Source organism: Tenrec ecaudatus, chromosome 11 (assembly GCF_050624435.1).
Source record: "Tenrec ecaudatus isolate mTenEca1 chromosome 11, mTenEca1.hap1, whole genome shotgun sequence".
Taxonomy (NCBI): domain Eukaryota; kingdom Metazoa; phylum Chordata; class Mammalia; order Afrosoricida; family Tenrecidae; genus Tenrec; species Tenrec ecaudatus.
This window is the reverse complement of record NC_134540.1, coordinates 12,420,619-12,437,723: the sequence shown is the minus strand read 5'-3', so window position 1 is coordinate 12,437,723 and position 17,105 is coordinate 12,420,619. Positions and strand designations below refer to the sequence as shown.

General features: G+C 43.3%; 1 protein-coding gene across 1 annotated transcript in view; it reads right to left on the bottom strand.

Moving 5' to 3' along the window:
- Positions 1-266: 266 nt before the first annotated feature.
- Positions 267-17,105, bottom strand: part of LOC142461192 (M-phase phosphoprotein 8-like) — a 40,306-nt gene continuing 23,467 nt past the window's right edge. Inside the window, exons 7-13 of the mRNA XM_075562870.1 lie at positions 13,447-13,587; positions 11,828-11,914; positions 9,851-10,005; positions 7,437-7,591; positions 3,230-3,357; positions 2,199-2,282; positions 267-766 (exon numbers count right to left, since the gene is read on the bottom strand). Of these exons, the coding sequence (XP_075418985.1) occupies positions 710-766; positions 2,199-2,282; positions 3,230-3,357; positions 7,437-7,591; positions 9,851-10,005; positions 11,828-11,914; positions 13,447-13,587 (807 nt within the window). The 3' untranslated portion in view covers positions 267-709. The remainder of the gene's footprint in view (positions 767-2,198; positions 2,283-3,229; positions 3,358-7,436; positions 7,592-9,850; positions 10,006-11,827; positions 11,915-13,446; positions 13,588-17,105) is intronic.

Here is a 17,105-nt window from a genome sequence, read left to right as displayed (position 1 = left end):
GGATCTGGCTTTTCCAAGAACAGAAATAAATGTTTACAATTACACATTCCTTTCAGGGCTAGTGTCCTGGTTCACATCTTGTACCATCTTAGAGTCGTCTAGCTATTATCACCTAGCTACCTTTTCAAACAATCATAACTTCATGTTGACACAGTTAGCGTCAGCTCCAAGCTTCCTGCTCAGGTTCTATAGCAACGATACAGGATAAATAAACAGACCTCCCCCACCCCACCTCAGCATACCCAGTCAGACTAATCATAATTTAAGGGCAACAAATTCACATTTTATTTTGTGCTTGAGTGTCTTGAATGTAATATGCTTCCCTTGCCATTAGCAAATAAAAACTTTACATTCATTTTTCTTTAACAAAGAAATTCACCAAGGCTAGTAAAATATTTCAAGTTTAAAAAAGATCTCTTCTTGAATTTTCTTAAATAAGTCTCCCTTAGTATTCCACGTTGTGGAAAACTGACACAGGCAGGCTAGACACCAGAGCACTGCTGTTTCGGAATGCTGCCACCAGTACTTGTAAGGATTTTAGAATCCATCAGAGCAACCGTGTTCCACCTTATGCACTACAGCCGATGACAGGTATGGAACTGCAAGAGGTTTACAGATGATACTTTTAATCTGAAAGTGTTCAATGTATCAGATGAATTCCAAACTGCTTGAGAGAGAATATTGAAAAATAGGTCTGAAAAGAGCTTGGTCACAATCCTTGGGTTACTGCAGCCTGTACTCTGTAGGCACCTATTAGCAACTTAACCTATTGGAAGAAAAAATACAGGTCAGTACAGAAGTAAAGAGCCCCCCCCCCCTTTGCTAGAAAAAGGGGGGGAAATGAAACTTAGCCTCTCCTGGTTTCTCTTACTTAGCAATATATTTCCAGCTGGGTGCTGTTTCTATTGCTATAAGAAATCCAAAGGCCTGTAATTTGATTTCATGATATGTCACCAAAAAACTACTGCTAAGAGTCATGGAAAGTAAGTACCATAGCCTAGAACTGACTTATAGAGTTCTATTCTGAGCAGTCTCTTTCTTGACACATTGTACATAATTTACCTGATATAATTTAGATCTAGACAGGAGATGTACCTGGAACTGCTGCCCTAGTAGAGAGACTGACACAATGGCTCAAGCTTAACCAAAAGTGGGGATGGTGCAGAACCAGGCAGTGTGTGGGTCCGTGGTACTTGGGGCTATGCTGAGGCAGACCTGCTCGACAGCACCCAACAAGGGAGTACCTGTCTCTGTGATAGGGTCTTCTTCCAGAGACTAAGGGGTAACACAACATGCTTGAAGAATATTTCTAATAACAGTAGCATGATTAAGAGTCATTCCGTCCCTCCCTCCAATAGAGTTGATTTTGACTCATATTGACCCGACAGGGCAGGGAAGAGCTTTCCCTGTAAATTTCTAAGACTGTAACTCATTTTTTTTAAGATCATTTTATTGGGGGTTCTTACAGCTCTCATAACAATCCATATATCAATTGTATCAAGCATATTTGTATATATGTTTATATTTGCATATTTGTATCTATCATCATTTTCTAAACATTTACCTTCTATTTGAGCCCTTGATATCAGCTCTTCTCCCCCCAACTCGTGACTCCTTGATAAATTATAAACTATTATTATTATCATATCTTACACCAACTGCTGTCTCCCTTCTCCCATGGTTTCTGTTGTTCATCCCCCTCGGGGGTGGGGTTGGAGTGGTTATGTGCCAATCATTGCAATTGTTTCCCCCTTCATCCCTTCCTCTTCCCACCGTAACCCTACCTTCCTGGTATCACTACTTCCATTTATGATCCTGAGGGATTTATCTGACTTGGATTCTGTGTGTTGTGAGCTCTTATCTGTCCCAGTGTACATGCTCTGGTCTAGCCTGAAGTGGACGGCAGGACTAGGGTCATGCTAGTGGGGGTGAGGAATCCTCAAGGAACCAACAAGAGTAATATTGTGTGTTTCATCAGTGCTATACTGTGCCCTGGTTGACTCATCCCTTCCTTGTGACCCTAACGGGGACTGTAATTCTTTACAGGAGTAGAAAGCCTTCATCTGTCTCCAGCAGACGGGTGGTAGTTTCAACCTTCGGGCCTTGCAGCTATCAGCTGGAAGGGTAACCCCTACGCCACCAGGGATTTGGAGTAATTGTTTGAGAAGTAACACTTAATATGAGGAAAGAATTTTCACCTTAGCAGTGGGTACTTCTGCCAACCTGATGAAGAGTTTATTGAGACCGGCAACAGGACTGAATGAATAAACAAAATGACTATCCTAGAGCAGAAAGAGGCCACAAAAAAAGAAAGTCAATGTTTCTTCAGCAACACTGAAAGCTAGAAAAGAACAGACCATTAGTCTTACAGTACAACTTTATTGTAATGGAGACCAGATACCTTTAGGACTCAAATGATTTCAAAGGTAATCATACAAACTTTTGCATTTGATTTTTCATAAGCCTGTGTACAGAGATTTCTTTGTTTTCACCTCAAGTTATTTTAAGATGTAAATGATTTCAAAAGGAACCTTTAAGAACTATCTGAAAAAAATTATCCAGATAAATCTTTGAGATTAAATACATCCAGCAATATATAAGCATGAATGTTAAAAATGCCCACACCCAGTTAACTTTAATTCAGCTTAGGGAAAGATTTCTCACTGTGGTAGAGTTGAATGCAGAAGGATTCTTTACAAGCATTTATCCAGCCATGAGTACATTATTTGCTATGTGTTTTTATTTTTAAAATTTCATGATGAATTAAAAATAAGAAATGATAATATAATAATGATCGTTCCAATTATGTGTTGGAACTAAGCACAAACATACCCAGAGCTAATAAGTGGCTGCCTTTAGGTACTGAAAGCACAAATAGATGCAACTTCATTTTCTTTTTGAATTTCCTAAATTTTCCTTCCATGAAGGTTTATCACTATGATAGTAGGGAAAAGCTGTAACATTTAACTGCAGGCACGGTGCTCCTGGTAAACCATAACACTTTCCAGATTCAGAATCATGCAGGCTTTAAGGCATTATGGTAAGCATAATTTAAGGCATGAAATTAGCCGTTGTTTTTTTATGGACCGTGTCCAGTATAACTTCATTGTATGATTGTGGGGTACAACTGGTTTACTAAGTGGTAAGGACTGGATTTTATGGAAAACGAAAAGTGACCTTCGCTTTGGATTAGGAGTTTTCGGTACTGAGCTACAAAAAACAATCTTACCAGAAAAACAGGGAGCTGAAACTTGTCATTTAATACTACGGCTTGCACACTGCATGGGCCACAGAGCCGAGCAACCACTTCTTTACCCAGAAAGTTTGCATGGAGAATAAACAGCAGGATCCCAGAGCCTGGGTAAAGGGCGACACAAACACACACTGTACTGAAGCCCCCAGAAAAGGGGTTGTAGTCAGATGTGATTTTATCTTAATGCAAATCCATTTTATGAGCTCCGTGGGGCCCTGCTGAGAAGCCTGGAGGGGGTAGGACTGACACTGGGGAGCCTGTCTGCCAGCTCACCACCCACTGCCGCTGCCAAAGGCCTTGCCAGCTCTGTGTCTGCCCGCGCGTTTGCTTTGCCCAGCCCGTTCCAAGCCACAGAACTCTTACCTTTCTGTCTGACCAAATCCCTCTTAAGTGAGAGTACAGAGAACACACTTTTTTTCCTTCCTCCTTCCTCCCTCCCTCCTCCCTGTCCTTTCCCTCCCCCAGACCCCCTGGCCTAACCCTGGCCTTGTCATGGTCTTGGAAGCCTAATCCTTAGCTGCAAAAACCGAATTTCTGTTTTTCTTTTTTCCCCTCTATAATAACCATGTCATAAGATAGTGATCTTTAGGAGGTGGACTAACTTGGCTGGGCACAATGTTTTCTCATGTTGTCCATGTCTGAAGGTGTTTGACAAACTCATCGTTGCTTTTTAGGAACACGTTTTCCAGTGTGCTTTTTCTAGATTAAAGCTGCTTGAATTTTCTTCGTATAGTAACGTAGAGATGCTGCCGAATAGAAGTTCAAATTCTCATAGCATGTAGACTTTTCTGTCGCTATGGGGGTTGGGTAAACCCCTGTAAAGACTGACCTGAGATAATCCTTCACCCTTTTAACTGAAATCCTCCCCTCAGGGCATCTTGAAACCAAACACCAGGTTGGCTGCACTAGTTCTGCCGTGAGCAGAGCACCTTTCAGAACTACGACCTCGGACATGTGTGACCGACCTCGGTCATGTGTGACCGGATGGGCAACGGCACAGGGAAGGTCAGCCAGGAAGCATAGGAGGCAATGGCTTCTGGTAATGGGGAGGAGTGCATCTGGGAAGGCGAGTGAGAAGGTTGGAAAATTCAAGTGGCACTGGATTCTGCCTGCAGAAACCTGATTTGGCATGTGTTTTGGCAGTGATAGGAGGGAGCATCCCCCCCACCCCAAAAATGTGGGGAAATGGAAAGAAAATATCATGGGATTTTCACCCACACTTTTATTTTTTTTTGCAATCTGCTCATATTCTCAACAACAGAAACACAAAGGTTGCACAGAATGGAGCATGTTCATGAAAAAACCCTGGGGCAGTTCTACTGCGGTCCTCTGTGGCTGTAGAATTGATTTTCCTTCTTTCTTTCTATATATTGTTTGGCTACTTCTCAATGTTCTGATTAATCCGAAACAAAAACAAACATGTCAGCATGAGATGTGAAGTTTGTACGGAATAGTCCAAAAGGTTCTGTACGGTTTATTTTGGGGACAAATGCTGCCTGTGCAGTAATCTAACAAATAAGTGCATGAACTCACCAAGTCCCTGGTAAACCAGGCATTTCTAACATGAGATCATGGATCCTTGTTTGCTGACCTCGCCGTACAAACTATTATTACTGCTTCAGGGCCGATTTCCTCTCTCACTTATACAGCTTCTGCAGCCTCAGGCGCGGGGACCGGAGGCCAGCCTGTCTCGGTCCCTTTCCTCCAGTTCCACCAAGAACTCTGCTGCTGGGATGTCAGGCCGGAGGGGACATCAGGCTGAGCGTTCAGCCAGTGGCCATCTGTGCTGGTGACTCAGATACAAACAGCCCAAACAACGGAAGTCGCCTTAGAAATGTCTTTCATTAAGACCCAAGGAAGTTAGGTCTAAGCAACGTGTGTTCAGGTGTCAGTTTTACTCTCATTGATACATACTTAAAGTGTCATAGATGGGAAATGAGCTATGGGACCCTAAAGGCTTGTTCGCTGTTGGTTCATGATATCAATACATATTTATTTTGTCAGCCATGCTTTCAACATGACTTACAACCCAAAGCCCCTCAAGTGGTCATCACCAGGTGCGTTTCTAGCTCTAATGTGCTTACGAATCACCTGGGGACCGTGGTGACATGGACACTGCTTCAGAAGGTCTGAGTCTACATTCCTAACAAGTTCCCAGGTGCTGCTTGGAAGGGCTGGTCTGCAGAGACCACACTTTGGGTGGCAAGGACTGGAGGACGTCAGGACATTTGTGTGGTCAGTTTTCTGATTAATGGACAACAGAATCATGGCTGCAGATTTTGGACATGAGAAAGAATTCGGTAATTCCAAATTCACCCAGTCACCGACAAGAGTAATACCCACAGACAGTGCATGACTGGCCCACCTTGGCTATGAACGCAAGAGGCATGCCAGTCCCAGCTCTACACATGCCCGCCCAGCTGTCCAACACACATACAATTCGATTATATACATATACACGCCAAACAATATAATCCAAAAATGATACGGGATATATGAAGCGCCAAACACACAGATTAGAACTCCTCCATGCCAAGTTCACTAACCACTAGAATGTTAAGAATAAGGGTCCTTAATGGGGAAGGAGTAGTCTCTTCAACAAAATGATGCCGACCACACAGGGGTTCTACATGCAGAAAATGAAAATAAGATGCGTACTTTGCATCATAAGTTCTCAAAGTTATTTGGCCTACTGCTTATTTTCAGAAAAACAAAAACAACCACTCAGTGCCCCTCTGGCAACCCAAAGCTTTTGTACTAAAGCCCACAGCACAGGATAAAGTACAGGCCCCCGGGGTCATTCCGGTGCTCCCCTGGCTCCGGGGGAAGGTATCGCCCACCGCTGGGAACACTGTTCGACAGGTCTTAGCTGCCCCAGAACCAGAAGGACTAGATGCCACCTGGATAGCACTCATCAGGGACAGAATGGATGGACCCTGGTAGAATGTGAGAAAAGTGTAAATAGACCTCAGATTCCTAAAGCAGTAACAACAACAAAACCTACTAACCTGGTTGAAATAGAAGGGATTCCCCAAGACCACAGCTCTAAAAGACACTTCAAATCTTGAACTGAAACTAACCCCTGAGAGGTCACTTTGTAGCTAAAGAACACACTGGCCCCAAAAGTCCTATCACTAGTAGTTACTGTGCTCCCTAAAGAAAACACCTGTATGACACAATGGCTGGTAATGCTTTGAAAACAAAGATGAGCATGGAAGGAAGCTGAGAAATTTCATCAATGGAAACAGAGCAATCAAAATGAGAATGTCGCGTGTTTTTAAAAAAAATGTAACCAATGTCGCTTAACGAACTGTGTAGAAATTGTTGGATGGGGACCTAAACTGCACAGGGACCTAAACTGCTTTGTAAACCTTCATCAAAACCACAAAATATTGGGTGGAGGATGGGGAACGGGGTGTTAAGGGGAGGAGAAAAGAAGCGCAACTGCAGGGTTATTACATAAAATCTTCACCCACTCCTAATTCAGGACCAGAGAGCACAATGGTGAGGTGCTCGGCTGCTAACTCAAGTTCGGTGGTCCAAAGCCATCCAGTAGATTTGGTGTCTCCTCCTCTGGTGACTAAACCTTATTGCAGCAGAAGACATTTACTTTTAAGCTCTTTCTAGCAGGTCACAGTAATCCAGACTCTCTGGCTCCCTGCCATTGACTCAATTCTGACTCGCAGTGACCCTATAGGACAAGCTAGAACCACCCCACTGGGTTTCCAAGACTGTTAACTGCCCATGGAAGTACAAAGCCTCATCTTTCTCCTGCGGAGCAGCTGGGGGCTTGAACCACTGGCCTTGTGTGTGCAGCGCAATTCCTGATCCTCTACATCACCAAGATGACCTCCTCTAGAGACTATATTAAAATTCAAGAAAAATTTTGACTCTGGGTTTAAAATTTTACAGGTAAATTTTAACCAAAGTCAGTTAAAAAAATTAAGACCCAGCTTGCATAAATTTTAGCATCTGATTGTTAATACAGTGCTCTAGGGGTCTCCTCAAAGCCACCTGGGCGGTTAGACAGCAGTTGGGTCTCTTGTCTGAGCAGCTCTGCTCATCATGAGTTTACATCATTATGTTTAATGGAATTTCCTTAAGGTTTTGCTCAAAGGAAGGCTCTGTCTAGCTACCAACTCATATTTATATGTCATGTTTCGGAGAGAAAGCACAGGTTTACCTTCAGGTATGTTCTGTGGAGGCTGGTAATTGAATTCTGTTGAAAAATCTGGACCCTCACAGAGACGATGACAAGCTATTGGAAAAACCAGTTCTAGTAGAAGAAGACGTGCTTCAAAGTAATCTCTTATTGTTTCTTCTGCTACTCTTGAGAGTCTAATAAAAAAGTATAGGAAGAATTTTCTTTCCTTTTTTAAAATTAAAACATTTTATTGGGGGCTCTTACAGCTCTTATAACAATTCAAACATCAATTGTATCAACCACATTTGTACATATGTTGCCATGCTCATTTCCAAACATTTTCTACTTGAGCCTTTGGTATCAGCTCTTTATCCCCCTTCTGCCCCCACCCTCCCACCCTCATGAACCCTTGATAATTTATAAATTATTTTTATTTTCATATGTTACACCATCCCATGTACCCTTTACCCACATTTCTATTGTTCGTCCCCCTGGGGGGTGGGGTGGCGGTTGTATGTCGATCACTGCACTTGGTTACCCTTTTTTTCCCCTTCTCCCCCCATCTTCCCCCTACCCTCATGGTACCGCTATTCTCATTTTTGGTCCTGAGGGGTCTCTCTGTCCTGGATTCTGTGTGCTGAGAACTCTTCTCTATACCAGTGGACACCCTCTGGTCTAGTCTGATTTGTAAGGTAGAACTGGGTCATGATAGTGGGGTGGAGGGAAGGAAGCATTAAAGAACTAGAGGAATGTTGTGTGCTTCATCAGTGCTAGACTGCACCCTGGCTGGTTTGTCTCTTCCTTGTGACCCTTCTGTGAAGGAATGTCCAATTGTCTACAGATGGGCTTTGGGTCTCCATTCCAACCCCCCTCGTTCGCATAGAAATGGTTGTTTGTTTGGGATCTTCCCATGCCTGATACCTGATCCCATCGACACCTGGTGATCCCACGGGTTGGCATGCTGCTTCTTCCATGTGGGCTTTGTGCTTCCCTGCTAGATGGCCGCTTGTTTAACTTTAAGCCTTTAAAACCCCAGATGGTTATCTTGTAACAGCTGATGGGCAACATCATCTTTCTTCACCACATTAGCTTATGCACTCATTTTGTCTTCAGTATTTAGGAAGAATTTTTAATGTTAATGCAGACACGAACCATGATCCATAAATCTATTCTACTAGTGAACGTGAGGCTGTCTCTGACCAACCCTTACAATCAAGGCAACCCTGCTTCCTCTCTAGCACTCACCACCTGACAGACTAGGCTCTTAGTGTCCAGCTCCCTAAATGGAGTTGGCTTTCAAGAAGGGAAGGGCTTTCTCTCTCCTGCTTCCCATTTCCACAGCCTCAAGAACAGGGCCTGAAAGACTGGGTGCTTGGTACATATTTGGTGAGTGAAAAATCAGGAAGGAGAATCTGTGGAGAAATCAACTAGAGAAGGTTTGCCAGGCACGTGCAAGTCTCTTTCAGTGCTTACTGAGCGAGACCACACTCATCAGTGCCATCTGGGGACATCCGGTCTGAGCATTAACGTCCGGGTGCAGGCAGCCGCTTAGGGCCACTTCAGGATGGGTCCAGGGCCCCAGGAACCCCGCTGTTCACTCGTGTGAACACGGGCTTTGAGAGGAAGCAGCAAAGACTTGTTCTCCTATCCAGCATCCACTGCCTCTTCTACTAGAAACCTGACCGGGTTCCAGGGGGCAACTTGACCTCCTGAAATAGGGGCTTCCCCAGGCCTCTGGCAGCCGAGCGCACCTCTGCCTGGGACTGGTCCCGAGGCACCCGACAGGCCTGGCTGGGTGAGGCTTCCAGCGGGGCTGGTAGAGTGAGCGGGGCCCGGGCACGCGCCTTTTTCAGATTTTGCGGTTTGTCTCTCAATCTCGGCTGAGAATGCAAATTCTGGGTCTGGAACTGGAGTAACCGCCTCATGGACAGGTCAAAGGCATCATATCCCAGGTGTGGAGGGTCAGGAAGAACAGAGCGACGGCACCTGAAGGGGACCACCCTCCATGCCCTGTGCTGACGACCGTCCAGCCCCTCTTGCTGCAGCTAGTGTTTCTGAGGATTCATGTGACACAAAGATAGCAAAGTACCAGGTGTGGAGAAGCAGCTTAAAATAAAAGGAATGTACTGTAGAATTAATTTGAAACAGTGTGACCGATTTGCATATTTCAAAGAAAATGTATGGTAGCTAATTTACAAACAAAATTAAGATTTCCAGGAGGTAATCCTAGATATGACAGTGGTGGGAAAGATTTTAAGACCTCAGTGATTTACAGAAAAATAGCTACTACATCACTTATTGAATTCACTTTCTCTCTGCTGTGAACAGAACCCACCAGGACTTATCCTGGACCACCTTTCTCTGAGCAGTTACAGACAGGTTGTGCCAGTGTAACGTGTTCAAACAGAGATGACTGTCTGTGATTTGATTGGTTCCTTTCACTTCCTACTCACGTTTCCAAGTGGTTCTTCAGCAGATCATACACCAGCACGTTGTTACTCTGCTTAGCAAAATGCAGTGCATTGTTCTGGTGCTTGGACAGAATGTTACAGTCGGCTCCACACTCGATCACAAGCCGCACGATGTCCGAGTTTCCCCGTTTACAGGCCTGTGTCAGGAAGAAGGGTGAGGATTATGTAAAGGGGAACTCTTCGTTGAGTACCAATCCGTGTTTGTCCCTTTCTCCACACCCCCAGCCTGGGTGCGCTCTGTGAAGACAGGGTGAACACGGAGCCCTGGCCACACCCTTCCACAGCCCAGGCCTCAGTTTCATTGGCCCTCCATTTCCTTTCTTCGGATTACTTCACAATCCAGTGAGAAACCATTTACAAATGCACAGTGATTTGCTCTTTTTATTCAGTACAAGGGAGTGTGTGTATGTACGTATCTGTGCATATTCGGTCAATTTCTACACTGACAGATTGTTCGCGAAACAGGTAACCAAAGAATACATCTATCCCAGGCAGAAGATACACCGAGTCCTGTAAATCCCACCTCTGTAGACATCTGGGCAACCAATCCACTTCTCAGTATCCCCACTTTCATCATCTGGGTACTGTACACTATCATTTCACTTATTTTCAAAGACTCCTACAAAGAGAAATTTAAAATAACAATAACCTTCCATCTGATTATTTCTCTCCCCAGCTTAAATCTTTCGGTAGCTTTCAGTTACCACCAGATACATTCCTAAATCTTTAACACGGCACAGCAAACTTTTGTGTCCTTTACTCAGTTTCGACACTCCAGACTTAGCTGATCGGATCACCTGCTGTTTAGAATGCACCTGGTGGCTACTCAAAAAGTTTTAAATTCATGACCGAGGCTCCACCTCTGCTGTAAACATATGGTGGTAATAAGAACACACAAACACATAGAGTAAGACGGAAAAATCAAGCTCATGAACAAAACAAACATTTCCACAAACCAAAAATGAGACAGAAGCAAAGAAGTCCATGTAGCAGGAGCTAGAGGTGTTGGTGAGCCGGTCCCTTAGAATAACAAAGGAACAGCCCCGTGCAAGATATGGCTCAGGGACAGGTGCTAGCTCAAACCTTGGGACGGTTTCCCTCATGGGAAAAGATGGAGAAAGTTTACTGCAGAAAAATAGCAGGTTGGGTCACTCAGTTACAAAGCTGTGTTTTTAGGGAAGGGAAAGGGGCTGTGTCTGCATCTGCCATGTCCTACCAGGAGCCTAGAAACTGCTCACTTATGAGTAGGGGGGGGCCCAAGTTTAGGAAACGGCTGCTCAGGAAAGCTAATAGCAGGTGTGTTTCCGTGCACGCCTGTGCATCGGGAGGCTCAGCAACTTCCCAAACAAAATGTGTGAACCCAGATTCCATGGAGACTGATTCCCCAATACAGAGCAGCCGTGAAAAACCAACCATGCCTTTTCATCTGCGGGTCCTGGCACATGAGGACGTCTGGTCCTGGTCTATCTCCCTTGCATGCATCATCTCCATCAACTTATATTTGTTTTCTGAGACAGTCGTGATTCCACCATCAACTTCTCCCTGAAACCCAGCTCAGCCCACTTCATGGAACATGCAGTTCTCTCGCTTCTTCCTGGCACATGATAGCTTATACCATGTCCCACCTATTATTTTCTGGTCAGAGTTGACTTGAAAGCAGTGAGGGGTTTGTTTGCTGTTTTCAGTTCTCCTGCTCATCCGTGAACTACTGGAGTCCACAGGTGACCTTGTTCCTCATCAGATGCCGAGTGCCCAGCACAAACCAAACAAAAGCTCACTGTCACTGAGTCGATGCTGACTCATAGCAACCCTATAGGACAGGGTAGAACTGCCCTTCTGAGTTTCCGAGACTGTAACTCTTTACAGGAGTAGAAAGCCCTGTATTTCTCCCGAGGCCCAGCACAAAGGGAGGTAAGTGCACTTCCTACCATGAATGCTTGCCCTGTGCAATGCATTTACCTTCATGAGCGCAGTCTCCCCATTGTTCTGCTGGGCATTTATAAAAGCTCCTGCTTCCAAAAGAATAGCCACTGTTGTTAGAAAGTTCTATTAAAAAAAAACAAAAAAGCTAATTGAATTCTCAAAATTCTCTAAAAGACATTTAAAACTATTCTGAAAGGCTTCGTCATCAGCAGCTTTTATCTCAAGCAGTTTGCTGAATATACTATTTCAATTTCTTCACTGCAGAGAGATTCCTGTGTGGGGCAGTTACATAATATCCTGCAAACTTAAGCAAAGGGGTGGTGTGTAGCCTTCCCAGGCCACAGCTTGATGCCCTCATTTGGAGGCATGATGGAGATATATAGCTCACTGGAGGCCAGACCCACTCTCTCTGCTTTCCTTTTCCTGCTGTTGAGACCCTCAGAGAGCTGGAGGAGACATGTGGAGACCCGTGCCAGCATTGAGATGCTTCCACTGCCACTGGATCCACAAGACCTTCTACCCACTGGGCTGTAATCTTCCTGTATTCAGCATCATTGCATGTGCCGCATGAGTCTGAAGAGAAATTTCTGGACTAGTATTGGACATATGGGTTAAATATCTGACTTATGAACTTGATCTGGATTGGGCTATTTTCTCAATAATAATTGTTCTTTTATATAAAGCTCTTTTTAAAATACGAGTGTTGAGGTATTTAGTTTATTGTGCCAACCTGGCCGATAAACACATGTAGGGTGAATTGAAGGGCAGAGGGATAAATGGCTCGGTGAGCCTCGCCTTCCTAGTTCTCAGGTCTCTTGCTTTGTGATGGTCGGACCAGGGTGCAGCTACCTTAGCCAGTTCCCTGCTTCAGCTGGCAAGGCTCACTTCCTGCAAGACATCCCTGAGGAGAAGCCACATGGACCTACCCCGATGCAGCCCTGGGTGCTGGAGCACCTGTGTGGAGACCCCTTAGATGCTTACACCTTCACTGACTCAGCTTTCCTTCTGCAGTCTGCATCATGGCATGTGTTTTGTGAGATGGAGGAGGACTTTATGGATAGGTGTTGGACATATGGGTTAATGTTGAACTTGTGGGTTTGGGCAGCACTGGGCTGGGGTGTTTTCTTGATGTACACTTAGCCTTTATATAAAACTCTTTCTTATACATATGAGTTTCTGTGGATTTGTTTCTCTAATGTACCCAAACTAACACAAGTGTCTATGAGTTTATCTCTCTAGTCAACCTGGACTAGCACACTGTGAATCCCAGAAATTCAGTTCGAAGTATAATCATTTGGTCCAACATAAGAACCTCTATATATTGATGCTTTAAAAATCATGGGCACATTTTAATTAAATTATTAACCGAAGGAAACATCAGTATCTTAAGCAGAGGTCATTTTTTTAATATAAATTCCTTGCAGTGAGCTAAATCCCTTTTTGAAAGCTCAATTATACAATACTGCGGTTGCTACAAGCTTCCATTCATTCCAAGTCACTGATCAACTGAAATATGAGTGATAAAGTTGTGGGACGGTGTGCTCTCGCTCACCACCCCAGACCCCCATTATATTTCACTTTGAGTCTTTCTTAGTTCCCGGGCAGGAATTACCATGAGGACTATAGAAAAGTGACGCACTGTCAAAGTCCCCAACCTTCTCAGCTGCATGAGTCAGCGCAGTTTTCCCATTCCTGTGCCTCCCATTAACGTTGGCTCCTTTCTTGATGAGCAGTCTCAGCACGTCATCGTGTCCTCCAGCTGCAGCCTGCATCACCAGAGTCAGCCCACGCGAGTCCTTGATCGTGTTCCCATTATTGAAGAGAAACCAGGTTACTATTTACTGAGAAAATTTTCATAACTCTCTTCACTTAGGATATTTCACCATGAAATTATTAAATTCTGTTTACTTAAACACATACTAAACTTTATGTCTGACTGTGGGTAGGCAGTGGGCTGTTAACAAGATTAATGGCTAAAACCACCAACAGCTCCTCGGGAGAAAGATTAGGTTGTCTGCCCTCATACAGATTTAGTCTTGGGAAAACTTTGAACTAACATAATAAAACAAACATTCAGAAATGAAAAAATCTTTAATGCCCCCCCCCCCAATGTGAATGCTACCATAAAGCTTTATCATTTTCATGAATTTTGGTTGCAAAAGGATATCAACAGCCTGTATGACATAAAGTGAAGAGTAAAAATTTTTCATTTCATGAAAAATGAAACTTTTTATTGTGAATTAGCTGAAGATTTACTGAGCATAGTTTCCCCTTCAACGATTCATCCATATTCTGATTTAGTCATCATCACCATTCCCTCAAATGTACCACTTCCTCCCGCATTTCTTATTTCAATTTCTCCTACTTTTCTCATCTTATGAACTTTGTCCTTGGACTAACGCTACCCTTTTGATATTAAATAGTCGATCATCCTCACGTGAACAGTGAATATTGATTATGAAAGATACTTATTTTGTTTGTTCATATTTCAGGTCCAAAATTCATGTTTAGCTTCTAGGTAAAAATAGGTGAAACTCAAACATTCATTATATTCCTTTAAGTTGGCCCAAAGATTTAAAGGAAGACCACTATAAGTCCCATAAGCCCATTTTATTGATGAAAAACTAAAATGGAAGTTAGTTGGTTTACACAAGTATTGATGTATATCAATAAAATTGTTGGGTAGTGTGTTTGGTTGCTCCAAGAACAAAGAAATAACATAAAATAAATAGCAACTCTAAGAAGAATTTGATATCCAAAGTTACCAAGTTATTACATTGAAATGTCCCAGTTTCAACAAAAAATCACAAGGCATAAAAGAAATTGAAAAAGAACGGCCCATATAAATGAACAGAATAAAGTGAAAGAAATTGTCCTTTAAAGAAGCTGAGATAACAGACTTAGTGGACAAGGTTTTCAAAACAGTATTAAAGATGCTCAAGGAACTACAGGAAAATGCAAAAACACTAAAGAAAATCAGAACACCATATATGAAAAATAGAAAAATTATCAATAAAGAGAAAGATTCATTAAAAAGGACCAACCAGAATTACCGGAGCCACAAAGTATAATAACCAAATGGAGAAATTCACTAAGGGGTTCCCAGGACATTGGAGCTGGCAGATGTATGGAGTATACGGAATCAGTGTCGTCTGAGATAGAAAGGAGATTACACAAGAAGAGCACAAATGAGAGGAGACATAACAAGACAGAGTTCTCCCAGCAACCAGGCACAGATGCTAAGGAGACAGCGACCATCCTCCAGAGCTGACAGAAAAGGGCGTCCCCTGGAGCCAGGACCCTGAATGAGGATTTTGTAATGTCCAAAATCACAAGAAAATAAAATGTTTTGGAGTCATCAACTGGAAGTCTTTCTTCTATAGCAGCACTAGATAACTACTATAGGTGAACAATGGTGTAAACAGAAAACAAGCAAAGAAATGCAAATGATCAAATTAAAACAAAGAGGAATCATTTTGTGCTCTCAAAACGGATAGACTTAAACAGTACATAAAATCAAAAATAATTAACAATCAGCTAGATAGTGATTTTGAGGGGCTGGAATTATAGGAACTAAAATTTACTTTAAAGTAAAGAAACATAAAATTTTCACAACTGGGCCAGTAGGTAACATCTAGTAAATGGAGAAAATATTGATGTTGTCAAGGATTTCATTTTGCTTGGATCCACAGTCAATGTTCATGGAATTCACAGTCAAGAGGTTGCATTGGGTAAATCTGCTGCACATGACCTCTTTAGGTGTTGAAAAACAAGAATGTTACTTTGAGGATTAAGGAGTGTAACTGACTCGAGCAATGCTATTTTCAATAGCCTCATAAGCATGTTAAAATTAGACATTGAACAAGGAAGACTGAAGAATAGTTGTGTTTGAATGGTGCTGGCAATGAATATGAGAGGGTACCCAAAGAAACCAGATGTTTTCCCCCAAAAAATATGTACTACTTTTTTTTTTTTACACAGCAACCTTATCACCTTCAAAGTACTCTCCATTACACTTAATACATCTATCAAATCTGCGATTCCATTCTTGGAAACATTTCTCAAACGCATCTGTTTGGATGGCGGACAGCACCTCCTTCGTCTTTGTTTTTTCTTTTCACCTCTTCTACATCGTCAAATTGCTGTCCTTTCATGTCCCTCCTTCATTCCCAGACACAAAAAGCAGTTGCACAGAGCAAGGTCAGGTGAGTAAAGTATGTGGCACAAGAAAAGTATGCTGGATTTTAGGCCCCAAACTGGTACATCGTGGTGGCTGGTGAGCAGGTGCATTGTTGTGGCGGCAAAACCAGTCCGCTGTCTGCCACAAAGCAGGCCTTGTGAGTTGCACACTGTTACGCAACCTTTTCAGAACTTCTAAATAGAACTCTAAATGCACTGTGAGCTGACATTTTAATCCGTTCAGGAAGTTGACAGACATCCAGAATGAGGTTTGTCATCAATCGACATTTCCCCTTTTTTAAAATGAGAAAACCACTCTGAACACTCGAGTTTTTACCATAGTGCTGTCCTTGTAAGGTGTGTTCAACATCACAAGCTTCGGCGGCATTTTCCCCGAGCAGGAAACAACATTTCACAGTCGCATGTTGTTCTCTTAAATTGGCCATCACGAAGAACAAGGTTCAAGTGAAACTGCTTTCACGAAAAAATGCACTGTGACCAGAGAGAACTTTTCCAAGCAATGGCACTGGGTACATTAACTCAGAGAAAGTTCCTCTAAGCTCACCTAGCTGGAAAAACACATACTATGAAAGCTCCACTCCACCCAGTGCAATTCCAGTTTGGGGGGTTACCCCCTCGTATGGAAGGGAACGTGGGTGATCAAAAGGACAAAAAAAAAGTCTTGGAAGAAATACAGACAGAATGCTCCTTAAGAGCAAGACTGTCTCACATACATTGGACATATTGTCGGGAGAGACCAGTCCCCGAAGGACATCATGATTGGTAAGGTAACAGGGCAGCAAAAAAGGGGCGAGACCTTCGACAAGATGGGTTACGACCATAGTTGCATTGAGGGGTTCAGACACAAGAACAATGGCACAGGACGGGTCAGTGTTTTGTCCTCTTGCACATAGGGTCATGAGGAGGCTAGCGGTATAAAAAGATTAGGGTGGAGTGCAATTTTAAGTAGATGCTGTGGAAAGCTCAGTAGACTTCTTTTTGGCCTGGATCCTGCATCTGGCTCATCAACCTCCAGTACTTTTACCTTGAGCCAGTGGCACCTCCACGTTGCCTGCTGATCCTGGGAGGCTCCAGACTCGCCGACCTTGGTTTCATCTGTCTCTCCAGTCACCAG